The sequence below is a fragment of the Anas acuta genome, chromosome 1, assembly GCF_963932015.1.
Source record: "Anas acuta chromosome 1, bAnaAcu1.1, whole genome shotgun sequence".
NCBI lineage: Eukaryota > Metazoa > Chordata > Aves > Anseriformes > Anatidae > Anas > Anas acuta.
In genome coordinates this window covers 53281677-53296780 of record NC_088979.1, presented here as the reverse complement: position 1 = coordinate 53296780, position 15104 = coordinate 53281677, and the positions used below count along the sequence as shown (strand labels likewise).

Here is a 15104-nt window from a genome sequence, read left to right as displayed (position 1 = left end):
GTCGGGTCTGTTGATTCCATACCTATATCCTCTGACAACAGTATCAAATGCTGTATGTGCACTGAACTGGCACCTCTTTTTGTATCACATATGCTCTAAAAAATAAATAAAACATAATTTTGTTCATTTGAACAATATGTTCTTCTACCTAATTTATTCCTGTTTTATTTTCTGTCTTCCGTTGTTCCCTGTCCATCATTAGCTTAATATGATTTCTTATTTGTCATTTTATTGTTTTTTCCTATTAACAGGTGCTTTGTTGGTACTTGCAAGGAGGTGATTAGAACTTTGTGTAATTTGTTACCTTTGGCAGGTGTTGACTGATTTTTGGTGCACACTTGCAGAAGATTATTTACTTTAAATACCTTTCTGAAAAGGAAAGGTTATACACACTTGGACTCTGAAAACAGATCTTTTCCCAAGTCAAGGCCTTAGCTTTCAGAGTCGTGATGACTGATGGTAGGGTGTAAGAAAAGAAAAATTCTGGTTTAGTAGTTAGCAGTGTTGGCAGTTAGAGCAAATATTTCTGACTGCAAATGAATTCATGTTACATGCCACGATGCAATGCAAAATAAAATCCTCCCAGTGTCATTTAGCAGAGTAGATTTTTCAGTGTTACTGCAATGAGACTAATTTTATTTTATTTTTTTGCCAAAGCTGTAGTTGGGATCATTTTTTTTTATGTGTAATCACTTTATCTTATTATTTAATTGTTTACTAATTCTGAACCATGTCTTTCAAGTAGCTTAGTCTGAATCTATAACTGCCAGGTTAATGGTTTTTATTCTTTTTTTTTGTTTTTGTTTTTTTTTTTTCAGGCTGAAAATGCATTGGCTGCAGTGCCAGAGGAGAGTCGCTCTGAGGGAAAAATAAACTTTAAAGTTTACAGAAAATATTTCACTGCGGGAGCAAACTACTTTGTGATTTTTATACTTATACTATTTAATATTTTGGCACAGGTAAGTTGCTGAGAACCACAGATAATAATGATTGTATTTTGGTTTTGCCTTTCTACTTAATGTAGTGTATGCCTTGTTATTGTGATGTTTCAACTCAAAATGCGGGGGGACGTGATGTTCTTTTATCTATTAATTTTGTAGTATACTTGGTCAATTTTTAGGTATCAGTATGGAGTTTTTGTACAGCATTGAGATGTCTTGCACTGATCCTTATTTCAACAGTCATAATTATTCAATAAAATTATAAATCTCCTGGCAGTGCAGCACAAAAATTATAAGCCAGTCTAATTTTTTGAAAATACAGAAAAAAATCATGAGGTATACAAAATATTATTTAACAAATCCGAAGAAACAATACCTTCCTCAACTGGAAATACAAAGAAATTGACTGGTTATGGAAGGATGGGGTATTACAGAATTCATAAAATAAAAGCTCTTCTGCTGATAAGTGCAGGTTAAAAGAAAGGCTAGAAGGAGGGTCACTAGAAGAAGAGGAAAGTGAAATATTGTGCGTGATGCAGAGTGTAGCAAGTATGTAAAAGAACTTTTAGACAAGGAAAATAATTTTGAAACTTACTGCAAGAAGTGGTGAGTTGAGGAAGCTGTGTGAGGACAGCCTGTTGCCTTCCTCTCTGTTTCCTGCAGAGAAAACTCAAATTCATTTCATGGAAATGATTGGTCTTGGCAGTAAAAAATAGTATATTTAGACATGCTATGTTCTTTTTGCTTCTCCTTGAATTGAGTCTGTTTGAAAGGTAGCTGAGCAAGATCAGATCTGTGCAATAGAGTGCCCAGAACTTAAATTAGTGTGAACAGAGGTGTATTTTGAGATAAATAGTCCTGTTATAAGTTTATAGTCACCACTCGGCACAGAAGGAAGGTGGCAGTAGAAGTTTTTCCCTCTTCTCTCATCTTCCTTCGATCCTGTTTCTGGTAATTATCTCCTGTAAACACAAATTTCTGGACTGGTAACATCAGAAAGTTTGTTAATCAAAAAGCATTTTGGAATATCTGTAGCAGCAAATTTAGGAACTGAAAAAATGAGTTCTTTAATGTGCAATTAACATACATTAGGAAGAGCTACTATATTTTGCTTGCTTAAGTGTATTGCTTACCTTTAGTTTGCTATCATGTAAGGTAATTTAAGGTAACTTCTTTCTTTGTAGAGGATTCTAATGCACCTTCTAATGTGCTTTGCAAATTGCTGCTGGTCTTGAAAGACTGGATGGCATACTTTTCTGAATATGTGATGTTTTCCCAGAGAACATAAAAGAATAGGAAGGAAATTTAATTTTCTAATGTTTTTTTCATTTTGTAAAATGATTCTTGTATTTGCTTCTTTTATTCAAGGTGGCATATGTGCTCCAGGACTGGTGGCTTTCTTACTGGTAAGTTAATGATAATAACTCATCAGTCATTTCTGTCTTTTGAGTCAAGGAAAAGAGTTGTTTGTCAAGTAGAAATCACTGTTGTGTAGGTAGGGGAAAAAACTGTGCTAGGAAACTTGAGAATATGCTTGATCTTTACTAATCTCTACTCATTTTGTGAGTGGAAAAAAAAGTAAAACTTTATGCTGAAGCTGTGATAGCTTCTCATGGCGTGATGCATGACAGCATCAGTACATGGGATCTTCTGAACTGAAGATTTCAACACAGTTGAACCTAGAAACAGTTAAACATACTCATGAATATTTGCGGAATGTGATTTGATGATCACTATCTTCTGTATTTCCACAGGGCAAATCATCAAGAAAAGCTGAATGTCACAACAAATGGAAATAATGGAGCAAATGAGACTGAACATCTAGACCTTACATTTTATTTGGGAATTTACGCAGGTAATGACACATGCATGTGTGTGTCTATGTTCTAAAGATCTATTATTTATTCTACTGCAATAAGCATTTTTGAGAGGTGCAAAGCAACAGCAATATGGGGAAGTGTGATTTCTAGCAGGAACTGAGTAATGAGTGTCCTAACAGATGAGGAGCCTGAGTCTTGCTTCCTGACTAAATTTATGGGAATAAATAAATAAATAAAAGCAACAAAAGAAATTGGTTGAATGCAAGCTTTTAATTTGCTTTGACTGGGTTTTAGAAAGTAAGTTTGAAACGGAGTATTCAAAATGTCAGTCGTCAGAAGGTTGTGGTTGTTGTCTGTACTAACAGGTCACTCAGCTAAATCTTCAGCCTTTATATGGATGGGCAAGAGGGATTAGAAATTGATCCTCATTCTTTGCTGTTCTAAATCTTTGCTGTTCTAAAACTTGGCATGGCAACATGGCTTCTGAAGTGCCGTAGCAAAAGAACCAGTTTTCGAAAAGCCTCCTAGATGGGTATGCAAAGCAAGGTGTTGAAAAATCATTTCAATATATAATATTATAATATATCTAATAGGTAGCCATCTGTTTCTGAATATCCGGAAAAGGGCATTGATCTTTGTCTTCAAACACTGAACCATATTAAAATGCTACTCTGAAATGCAGTGAAAATTGACGTAGAAAAATGTGTAGAAATACACTCTCACGCTCTGCTGTTCAGCACTTTTAGTGAATTACAGTTTTGCTGGGGACAGTAATTTCTTGATTGAGATATGGATGGTAGGTCTAAGAAAACAGGTGGGATACCAGAAGCATATTCGCTTGAATGTATTCAGAAACCTCTGAATACATTGGGTGAGAGACGATAGGTGGTGAGTTCTGTGTTTGTTTTTTGTAAGAAGCTATGGGATTGAAGTACTTAACTGTGTGTACTTAACTGATATGGTGTGCTTGGCCTGGGAAACAACTGTGTGGGAGCCAGATAACTTGCCCTGTGTTTTCAGTGTAATGCCTTATTTCATGAGCCATTCACTGGACTGCACAGTATGATGAAGGATGTCAAACTTGGCTTTCTCTGACTGTATAACCTATGTCACCTTGCAGAAAATTTTATCCTTTAAGGCAAATTTTATTCTAGATACCAGAAAAGCAAAAAATAACTTTGATACTGAAATGTGCAGATGGCTCAATGAAATATTTGCAATGGTTGAAGAGAAGACATTATTACTTACATAGAACGTGATATTGAAAAAAATTATAAGAAGATAGTAAATTTCATATAGAGCACATAATTTAACTTATTTTTTTCCGTAACTTCTTAAACTGTATAAAGTAATTTAACAATTTTATTTCTAATTCTCAGTGTTTGAAAAAAATCACTGTGGTAGCTCCTTCCTCATCGTTGTTGTTTCTATGAGATACAGATTCAGTATAGGCAGTAAATGGTGTGCAACAAACCGAGCAGTTACGCTTTTTCTTGCATTCTGGCAGGATACCTCTGTAAGCAGCACCTACAGCCCATTGACCTAACCACATTGTAGCATTTAAAACCTCGCTCTTTATTGCTACAGCTGTTCCGGAATTGCATCCAGTTTTGCCCTGTCCTTAGGACAGGCAATGTGTTATGGTGATAGTTAAAGCCTAATTTCAGGGTGTCCTCGAGGCCTGAGCAGCTGGGCTTGCGGTGGCTGTGCTCCGTTTCTGGAGCAGATCACCTAGAGCCTGGAAGGCCTTGCAGCCCTGCCAAATGCAAGGTTTACACCCTCGCTCTTCACCTTTGGGCTCTGCGCTTCGTCGGCTGGGAACTTGGGCAGGCACATTGCGGGTTACACACAACAAACAGAGCAGCAGCGATCTCATTGTTCTTCCCTTCCATCTTTTGCCCCGTAGCTCCTCTGTCTCGTAAGTGGAGGAGTGCCCAGAAGAAAGACAAACAGGCTGCAGACCAATTCCCTAGAAGGGCTCTATTCCGCGTGGCATAAGGGATGCATCTTCTGCCGTGTTAAAGGAATACACATCATTTAAATGATTTGATGTGGTTTACAAGGGGAAGAATGGCATGAGTGGTTTGGGCTGATTGAGAATAACTCGGGGTTGTCTCTAAATAGCCATGTGTGTATTACTTGGTTAATACCTGCTGGCAAATACTGAATCTTCACAGTGACCTCTGCAAGCCACAATTATACATGGCACTGTGAAATGAATTTCTTAGCTGAGCTGTTATGCAGACGGTTATAATGCAGATTTATTTTGTGGGTTAACAGACATTTCCTGCATTTCCATAAAGTGCTGATTCTTTCATCAAACAGAAAAAGATAAATTGTTTAAATTGACGATATGACACTAACTGAAGCTAGTGACAAATATAAAGAACCTGTGTGCTGCGCTTAGTCTGAGTCCCTAGGCTTATGTTTTGGATTCTTGCTATATGCAGAAGCCAACAGAACCAGGTTTTAGCTCAGTTTTATTTTGGAATATGCTTGTGAAGGATGGATATCTGTATGAATGCTCTGGTTTTTCTTTTTTAATTTCAGGTTTAACGGTTGCTACAATACTGTTTGGCATAATAAGAAGTCTTCTGGTGTTTCAAGTTCTCGTTAATTCCGGTCAGACTTTGCACAACAAAATGTTTCAAGCCATTCTGAAAGCTCCTGTCTTGTTTTTTGACAGAAATCCTATTGGTAAGTTTAATAGTCAAAAAAACCTTAACATTTAATGTACCTCATTGATTATGTTAAATATACTATTTCTGAGCAGTTATGAATTTAAAGTATTTTTGTACCTTTGTGGTTTTTGCTTCTTTTAATTAAAAACAAGTGTAGTGTTCTTAAATTAAAAAGTCAGAATGTTAACTGCTTAGTGATACTTGATCTTACTCTTTTCAAAACTGTGGCTTTGGTGTTGTACATCGAACTGCTAGTTAGTAGCACCAACTGCTAGTTGGTGATGATCTGATCAAGTTAACAGAGGTCTCTCTTTGAAATCCTGAATGTATATGCATGTACTTTGTGGGGATGCCTTTCGTGTGCTTTTCTTTGAAAGCTTGACCCCAACAGTTATTTGCCCTTTTTAATAATAATTTCAAGCAAGTGTGGTAAGTGGCAGTTGTTGAGAAACTGAGTAGCTTGGTGTCCTTCCATAGTAGAAAATGTGTAAAGAATGCAATTTAAGACTGTAATCCAGTTCTTCAAATGAAAGAAGAGAAAAAAGCTGGGGCAGGGTGAAGAGTGTTGGGGAAATGCGGTGGGGTTGATTTGATGGCTGGCATTACATGAGAAACAGAAATCTGATGTGCCTTCTGGCCTTCATTCTCGTGAAGAAAACGAACCTTTGCCTGATCTCATACTTCCAGAAGCTGTTCAATAGCTGTAAGGGTATGTAGGGATGGCTTTATTGTTTCAGAGAGATCAGTAATATTTTCAGGAAAAATATTCATGTGGAGAAAAGGCTCAGGTCTACAATATGACGAGTGAAACATGCATAATTTCCCCCTTTAAAAAACAAAAATGTACAAATGCACAAGTTTAAGGCTGTGTTACATGGCCTGCTTGTACTGTGAGGCTGTGGTCGTGTAAACTGAAGGCAGCTGCAAAGGGTCAGAAGTAAAGCTGTAAGCTCAGGAGGCCGGTTAGCGGAGAGCTAGTGAGAGCATATACATCACAAGCAATTGTGGGACTAATGGGGTTTGTTGTCAGATACGCAAGGTTTATCCTTTTCCCTCTTAGGTCTTTGTATGCAGCGTGCAGTAAGTGTATTTTTGAGGCAACGCATAATCATCTCGTAAGAATGCCCCAAAACCTGGCTCATTGTAACAAATGAAGTCAGGGCTATAGAGTAAACATCGGGGACAATGCAGAGTAATAAGAAATGGCTTGCTTTGAAACATACTGTGAAGCTCAAATTAGCAGCGCTTTGTAAAAGAGTGGCATTCCTGCAACCTGCCTATCGCTGGTATTCACACACTGTCATGACTTGGTGATATGTGCTTCTCTTTATCAGGAGGCATTTTAGAATGGAAGATTAACTTCAGTGTGCATAGATGTCTTTTCCTTCATCTTTCTTTTAGTCATGGTAGCATGCAAAGGTACAGCTGTTCTGATCTATAGATCTTTTGAAAAAGGGAAAAAGGGAAGGAAAAAAGATTACATGGGAGACTTGATGCTCTTATTCCGAACTGCAGCATGTAGCAATTCCGAATTCTCTTTTGAATGTCTTTGTTTTACCAGCTGATTTAGGTGTTTGCTTTTTGTTTTTACTGTGTATCTATCTTCTTTTAGACCTTCAGATACTATTTGCATTGGGGTAAGGTTTAAGTGCAAGCCATTTTTCTTTTATTTCTTGTTTTCTTCTTGAAGATGCCATACTGTGAAAGACATACTGAAAAGAAATTGAAATTACGAAAGCCCTTTTGTAGCGTTTTGATTGTGATAGCCAATCCAAGCTGTTAGTTAGCATATCGCATATTAGCAAAGCTGATACCGTAGTGACAGAGCTGTCATTTAAGCATCCAGTGTGTTCTCAGTATTTGTGTGAAGTCTCTAAAATGACTGCAGGAGCATTTGCTGAACTGACTTTTGCTGTTTTATTTCTCCGGAAATAATCTGCAATTAAAAGTGCCGTCGTCAATGTTTTGAATACACAGTGATCCATTTCCAAAGTTGAGGAAGGAAAGAAATTAATAGACATCCCGAGCTCTAGATAGTTCTTACTGGGGAAGCAGACTGATGAGCAGCATCAGGGAGTCGACATCAGGAAATGGAAATACGTGGTGAATCATGACATGTCTGTCAACTCCCAACAGTGTAGATCCAATCAGTCGTGGTGAATAAATGAAATGACTTATTTCTTAAATAAAAAAATAAAAAGGCATTTTGAATCAGTTTAGGCACGAGTCCAAGATTTCTCTTTATATGTTGCATTAGCAATATATAGAGAGGCCTGTAAAGGGAATAGTAATGAGCATCTTACTCAGTGTAAGAATTCAGATGTATTTGTAGGAATTTATATTATATAGCACAAATGGTACAGGAATATGAGGACCCTTCTCTTCATTTTTTCCTTGCCACCCAACAATATTCTTACATACACAGGTTTCACCTTCCTGTAAACAACTAGGCATGACTTCTTTAAGAGTGGTTTGCATTAGAAGAACCTTGTTAATAAACGTTTCTTTCCTAAGCAGTTAACCTGACCCTATGGAACTGATCATCTGAAGTGAGTAAAGCTTATTCTGTTACTCAGGATTCACAAATTTATGACTGAAATTCAAATTTATCCGTAGATACCTGTACAGCACCACTTAAACAGCTACAGTGAAAGCCTGATGGGAAGTTTTAGGCTACATGGCTGTATTTTAGGATTTATCCCATCAGACGACAGAATTGTTTACTTTCTCCTTTGGAGTGTAAAGTTGACTTTCTTTTAAAACTTCCTTTGCTCTTCTATCCAAATCCCACTAAGGGAATCGCATGCGTGTCAGGGTGTCTGTAAGGAGGAAAATGTGGATGTTCTCTACTTCATAGTGAATGCTTGATATATATTGCTCTTCGTGTGTCACTTGCAGGAATAAAGGGGTTGGTTTCTGTGCAAGTCTAGCACAAGAGGGCAGCATGATCTGTTTTATCCCAGCCTAGCATTACAACAGCTTGTTAGAAGGCTAACAAAATTTATCTGTTATGTTTTTAGAGATGATCTTTGAGGAATGGATTTACAGCCTCTACACCGAGCGGTGTAGTGTGATTCTGTTCTGTTATCCTCATTATCTGCAAGAATAATATTTTCTCTTTTACATGGCAAGCTTGTTGGCCTCTTGTAATGCTGAGTTCAGGAACTTTGTTGGCTTTGTAATTAGTGGCCAAAAGTCAGATAACCCGAAAGAGTCTGATGCTTTGCTCCAGTCAAGGAGACTTCAGACATTATTCCTGGCATTTCTTTTTCAAAACGTTTGCATCATTTTAAAACACATTTGATAGAAGGCTAGGTAAAAGGGAGCAGGACTTCAGCAGCAATAACTGTTGAATTGGGAGTTCCTTCTTTTAAAATTAGTTTCTTATTGATAGTGTTGAAGATCCTAGTTTTGTCAAGCTTCAGGATTTGATTCGAGATTACTTGCTTAGCTTGTAAATAAATTGTTCTTTTCTGGGATTTGGGGACAGAGATTTCTTTAGAGAAGGAATGCTAATGTATAACTGCATCACTTTCGGCAGTGGTAGTTTTAGTGGAGATTGTGAGTAATTTTGAATTGCATTGAGTTTAGGAAACTGAAACCTGCTGCTGCTGTGCTGATGGGTGCTACAAGAATGAATGAATGAATGATATGCATGAATTTGTTCAGATAAAATAGGAATCTCTTCCCCCTCTAGAGATCTGTCTAAAATTCAAATTGAACCAGAACCACTACAGAAATGCATATGAAAGCTTTGCTGTTTTTTTTTCCCCTTTTCTTTTTTTAATTTGTCTCTCCAAACTCTTCATTCTGACAGTTCATGGAAGGAGGAGAAATATTTTGGCAGGCATTACAGCATTCCGGCCTTCCTAGAAACAGAAAACACTGAATTGTGTGATGGTTGTCCTCTATCTGTTAAATTAGCAAAATTAGCAGCTTTTCTTTTCTTGTCTTTTTTTTTTCTTTTTTTTCTTTTTTTTTTTTTTTCCCAGATGCTTTGTGGAAGCTGTAAATAAATAAATGTTGATCCCTTTGGGTGCTTACCCAAACTTTGAGGGTTGACCAGGTTATATTCTCCTGTCTTGGCAGCCAGAAGTGACATGCTGAAGTGATAGCTAATAACAGGATATAAAAGCAAACTCCAACTATTAAAAGATAAAAATGTGAAAGAAAACTGGTGTTCTAATGAAGAGTTTCTTTTTCTTTAAGGCATAAGGATTTTAATTATGGTGTTCATAAATCAAGTGTTGAAACACCTATAATTTGACAGAGAAAGTTTCTTTATAGGATTAAAAGCTTGTTCGTCAATGCACAAGTGCCTATCTGCATTTTATCTGACAGAAGCTTCAAATGGGCAATGTTGTTAAAGTATTTAAGCTGTATAATATTTGCAACAAATATGGTATTTCAGCAGGCTGAAAATTACAATGCTGATAATGAGGTTGTTAAATTATAGCTCTATCAGTTGGATAGTGAAACTGCTCTAGTTAGTGTACATTAATGTCTGCTTGTTCACACAAGTGATTCTGCTGAACAAGTAGCATGTTTAAACAAGAAATACTGGTCTTAAACCCTGTGATTTATAGTAGGTGGTGTTTTGGCATATCATGCAGTTAACAAGGCAAAGCTTCATGTTAAAATATTTCGTTTGTAGTCTCATTCATCACCGATATAAATATTCAGTAGCGATGCCAGAAAAGGTATTGTATTCCTATTTGACTCAATGACTCAATTGCTTTCTTTTTTTTCTGAAACAAGATCTATGCTATCTTTCCGATGCAGTTTTCAGATATTTCCTTGTGGTCAAGGCGAATTCTGAGGGATTGTGAAAAAGTATCCTAGCTCTCTTGACAGCTGGCATGTTCTCTTAAGCTAATACAAAAGGACTACATTGTCCTTAACGTAGCAGAGGCTTTGTTTGCCACTCTCTCTTCCAAGCTCTGAAGCGTGTTCACGTGTGCATAGGTTTGCTAGTTTATTTTGGAGAAAAAAAAAAATGTCCCTACAGGATGGCCTCTTGTTGTAAAATAAAAACAGCCTCTCTCTTCCTTGTTGGTAATCACTTGCATTTGTTGGTGGTGAGATGACAACACAATACGTCCCATCAATCACCGAGATCCTTAACAACCGCACAAGGTTGTAAATATTATGTTTGGGTGTTTGAGTGGAACAGCTCGTCACTGGAGTAGGTGTGGTAATTAAAACCTGTTAGGTTGCTACATGCATTCACACACACACACACAAAAAAAAATCTTTAATGTTTTTTCATCTAACAATGGCGATGTGTACTTTAAACCTTATCAGGGCGTGATTATTAAATGATATTTTGTGGGAGTTGCTCATTTACTGCTCGTATTATCGTGGCTTTTGTTAAGAGTTTAAATAGCCTTACGCTTCTCTGTATTTTATCGCTATTATGATTCTGTCAGGAGCCTTATAAAGTTGATTACTGTAGGAGTAGTCTTCAAAGTTAGTAAATAGCACTGCGGAGTTATGTTTACATTTATTATCCATTAGCATAACCCAATTCAACTCTATCCTCTTTTTCTCTGCAGTAATAATTGAATGAAACTTGGCCGTAAACTGATGAGACAAGCCTATTACATTTCCGGTTCACCAAGTCAGTGCTCACCCTATTTATACTTCGTATGTGAGATAAAATTGAAAGGTTTAGAGAGAAAGCTTCTTTGTAGGAGGGGACGGTGCATTATTTCAGACAGAAATAGTGGGAAGCCTGTGCCGATGACCGCTCCTGAGCGCAGTCTCCTGCTTCCCTGGCACGAGATTTCACGTGCCTTCACAGGGATTTTCTATCTTCTTCACATTCAAATCCCCTGCTGGGGAAGATGGCCTGCTGCGAAACTCATTTCTGACCATAAGTTGACCTGCCCAGGTACTTCATTTCGGGTTTTTCATTTGCTGAAGTGACCACAAAGCAAGCTGCTCCCACGCCTCAGCCAAAGGAGAAGGAGGCACAGAGGAGCCGACGAGGATAAACCTAATTGAAAGTATGGGGTTTAGAAGGCTGGACAGAAACCATTCAGAAACATGGCAAGTGAAGTGAAAATGGTGTTATGTTTCAGTCTCGCATAGATAGCAGACTGTTTTGACGAGATTTGTGACAAGTAGGAAGGAAATGGTGGTTGAAGGCACTTGAAAACTGAGGGAGAGGCCGCTGAACATCAGTGGAAAGCTGTGAAGGGGTTAAAAGAAGGCCTGGCTGACGTGATGCTACTGCAAATCTGCTTTTGGACATAATCTGAAGCATGAAGGGCTTTTTGGTTTTTATGGGAACTAGCTTAAATATATTTATATTTTTGCTATTTTTCATTTGCTTAAAATTTGCTGGATGTTGCCATGGTTGTTTTAAGCAGTGAGGACTGGAGGCTGCATGTGGCTAGGGCCTTCCCTCTTGCTGTTTATGGACACCAGTTTTAGGTGGGGAATGGGCATTTTTGAAAAATGAGGAAAAAGTTCTCCAAAAAAAAACACTTTCATTCTAACTTGGAGCAAGGCAGAAGCATTTCCAAAGCAGTTATTTTGGGGAAGAGCAGTGCAGGGAGAGCAAACAGCCAGGCTGTGGGAGTGTGGGAAGGGAGGCCCAAATCTTCTTGCTCTCCAAGGGTCTGGAAGAGATGGGGCTCCCACATCTCAGGATAAAGCCCCACACATCAGGCCATTGGCTTTCCTGGCCTCTTTCCCAAGCCATAACCTTTTATTGTCATCTCTTAGAGACACACAGATACAGTTAGACCACTGTGGTGTTTGCGGAAAAAACAGCCCATTTTGTTATTTTTTTTATCTGAATGGCTGATAATTGAAAGAAAACAAAGACTATTACAGTGCAAACTCATTTCATTAGCTCTGGTTTTCTGCTTTATAATGCACAGAAATCTCTCTCCCAGATGATCCTAGGTAATTTGCACTGCAGCATCTGGGTGAATTAATTACTCTTTTTTTTCCAGATTGCCAGCATCTTGCAGATTATGCAACAAGTGAAGATTAGTTTGTGCCTGTGGTGATCTTAGAGAGTGTTTGGAAACAAAAGGCACTTCTCGATCCAAAATTAAAATTTTAGTGTAGGAAAGAATGGATGTTGTATGTGAATATGCCTGTTCTGGCAATCCAGAGTAAGAACTGAATGATAGAAATCTAAAACTAGAGTGGGGTGTCTCTGCCTTTGGAGGTACTGACTCGAGCACTACATTAGCGGGCTTATTCTGTTTGAAAAACACAAACTTGGTAGTCAGAATTAATTACTGAACTGTTTGTGAATAATGCAAGCCAACATTGCTTGATTGCTTCCACCCTGTCTTCCCCTGGTGTTCTTTTTCTAGGAATCGGTTTGGGCAGATATTTCGCCAGTTTTTTTTTTTTTAATTAAGTATTCATCTGAATACATACAGAGGACCTCCTACAAGTTTAGATTTTTTTTTTTTTTTAATGTTATTTAAAGCAAAATAATGCTATATTTTCAAGAATCAGTGGTACGGCAAGCTGTAAATATTGACTACTACCAGTCTTAAGACAGCTTTACAGAGTATTTTAAAATAGTATCAAATACTTTTTTTTTTTTTTAAACAAAATCTTTTTTTGTTTATTATCTACAGAACAATAGTCCTATAAGTAGAGTAGCATTAGGTAATGGACATTTTAATTGTTGCTTGTGGCAATACCTGCCTTGAGGTAGATGCCCTGAAACTGGAAACTGCATGTTCTTGGAGGTTTGGTTTTTGTTAATGCTCATGTCAATTTGGGCACTTGTTGAACACTTTCCTAGGTGGTTCTCACTTGAATGTTTTGTTGGCACAGCTTTTGATTTCTGCCGGAGCAGAACATTTAGTTGTGGTAGACCCTGGCCAGAGGTTGTGGAATGAGGGGATTTGTGAAATGTATGAAGAGGCTGAGGCTGTTTTATCCACTGTTCAGCTAAATACTAGGTAGGAGAATGTACTCACAGAGCCAGTGTGTGAAGCAAGCTGAGTGGTATATAGGAGAAAGATATTTAAGTCTTCATTCTTGACTGTTTGGTTCACAACAGAAGTGTGCTGTATGCTCATGAGGTGTTTTCATTTCCCTGTTGGACTTCTCACTGCTGCAGAAGATGTGTGAGTGACTGCTGACCTGATGTGCTTGCAGATGTAGCTTGGCTTCTTCCTTCCTCATTCTCCAGTTAAAAAAACATCTATTGAGGTCAACAATACACCATAAACTTTTATTGTGAGCTACTTGGGCAATATATAGGACACCAGTAAACTCAAAGGAGGCTGAAGTTAAACTCATAAGGTAATGTTTTTTCTGTACACCAGGATGTCCCTTGAATTTTACCCACAGTGTACCTGAATTTATTCTCTACTCTTTGTGTCTGGGAATGCTGTTCTTCATCTCTCCCAAGCTCTTTGCGCTGTGTTCTGCATACATCCTGCTTGCTTCCAAGCATAGCTATTCACCAGTCTGTGTTAGTGTTGAGCTACAGAGTGCAGAACAATCTGACGGCACATGGAAAAATGAGAGGGTGAAGATTTGGAATATGAACGTTATTGTTGGCAATTATAAGGTATAACAGATGGAGGATAGATGGCCTAACTCTTTTCTTCGTCAGTTCTCTTTTTATCAGATGTGATGAGATTTTTCTGTGTGTGTGGTAAACCTGTTTTTTCTCAATGAAGTTATTGTCTGTTTAATATGCAAATGATGCAATGAAGAATATTTCTAATTCATGCGTGGGCAAAAAATAAAAAGAAACACAGCTTTGTGGTAAGCTTCCCTTCATCAGGAATACATGTTCCTTGTCCCTGCGTGTATTCATTTCTCAGTGTCATTTCATGTTCATCACTTTTGAGTGTTCACAACCCAAAACACAGTTCAGTCTGAATTTTCAGACAAAGTTTTTACATCTGTTTTTAAGATGTCATAACTAATTTCTCATACCGGAGTACTGTTTCCATCCCATCCCTTCTAGGACATGAGCAGAGGACAGTAAGTAATTAGATGCTGGGGGAGTTTGCTCAGTATTGTGTTTTTTTCCTCCCTTCTTTTTTAATGTGAAAATTTAAAGTTATAAATAAACTTTACACGACCTCAGTCATCTCTTCTTCCAGTACACTTATGTTTATAATCTGTCATTCTGCTCTTCAGAGAGAAGGTGGTGAGTGTCTGCCTTCACGTGGAGCATTAAATGTTTTATACGTGGTGATCATCTCACTACATGGGATAATGAACGGTATCAGAAGTACTGTTGCTGTCTATCACTAGTTGTGTTTGCTTTCTTTTTCCTCTTATTGAAACAGGGGGCATATTCTTAATGCTGGGCAACTTAGTGAAGAGCCTTCTATTTTTGTTATGACCTGTAAATGTGAGCAAATCTTTGCAGTGCCTAATGAGGTAGGACCCTAGCTCTTTCAATTTACAAAAGGAGAGACTAAAAGCAAAGTGAAGTGCCGGGGTTCCTATGCCCATTCAGATCAGGTTTGCTGTATGCCATTACTTGGTTAAGTTATTGTTAAGTATAAAGTAGAAATGGCTTGTTTGTTCAAGTAAGGTTATCCTTTCAATAATGGAGGTTAAGGGCTTGGTGAGTAAAATAATGGGACTTCTTCAAATCCATGATTACTTCTATTTTCTAGTAATTTAGGATTCCAGTTTGAATAACATATATAATG

General features: G+C 37.7%; 1 protein-coding gene across 3 annotated transcripts in view; it reads left to right on the top strand.

The window, feature by feature from the left end:
* The window catches only part of ABCC4 (ATP binding cassette subfamily C member 4 (PEL blood group)), a 148160-nt gene that overhangs the window by 48756 nt on the left and 84300 nt on the right, over positions 1-15104 (top strand). For all 3 annotated transcript variants that reach the window (XM_068677069.1, XM_068677086.1, XM_068677076.1), the window contains 4 exons: positions 819-959; positions 2310-2347; positions 2696-2796; positions 5312-5458. In XM_068677069.1, the coding sequence (XP_068533170.1) occupies positions 819-959; positions 2310-2347; positions 2696-2796; positions 5312-5458 (427 nt within the window). The remainder of the gene's footprint in view (positions 1-818; positions 960-2309; positions 2348-2695; positions 2797-5311; positions 5459-15104) is intronic.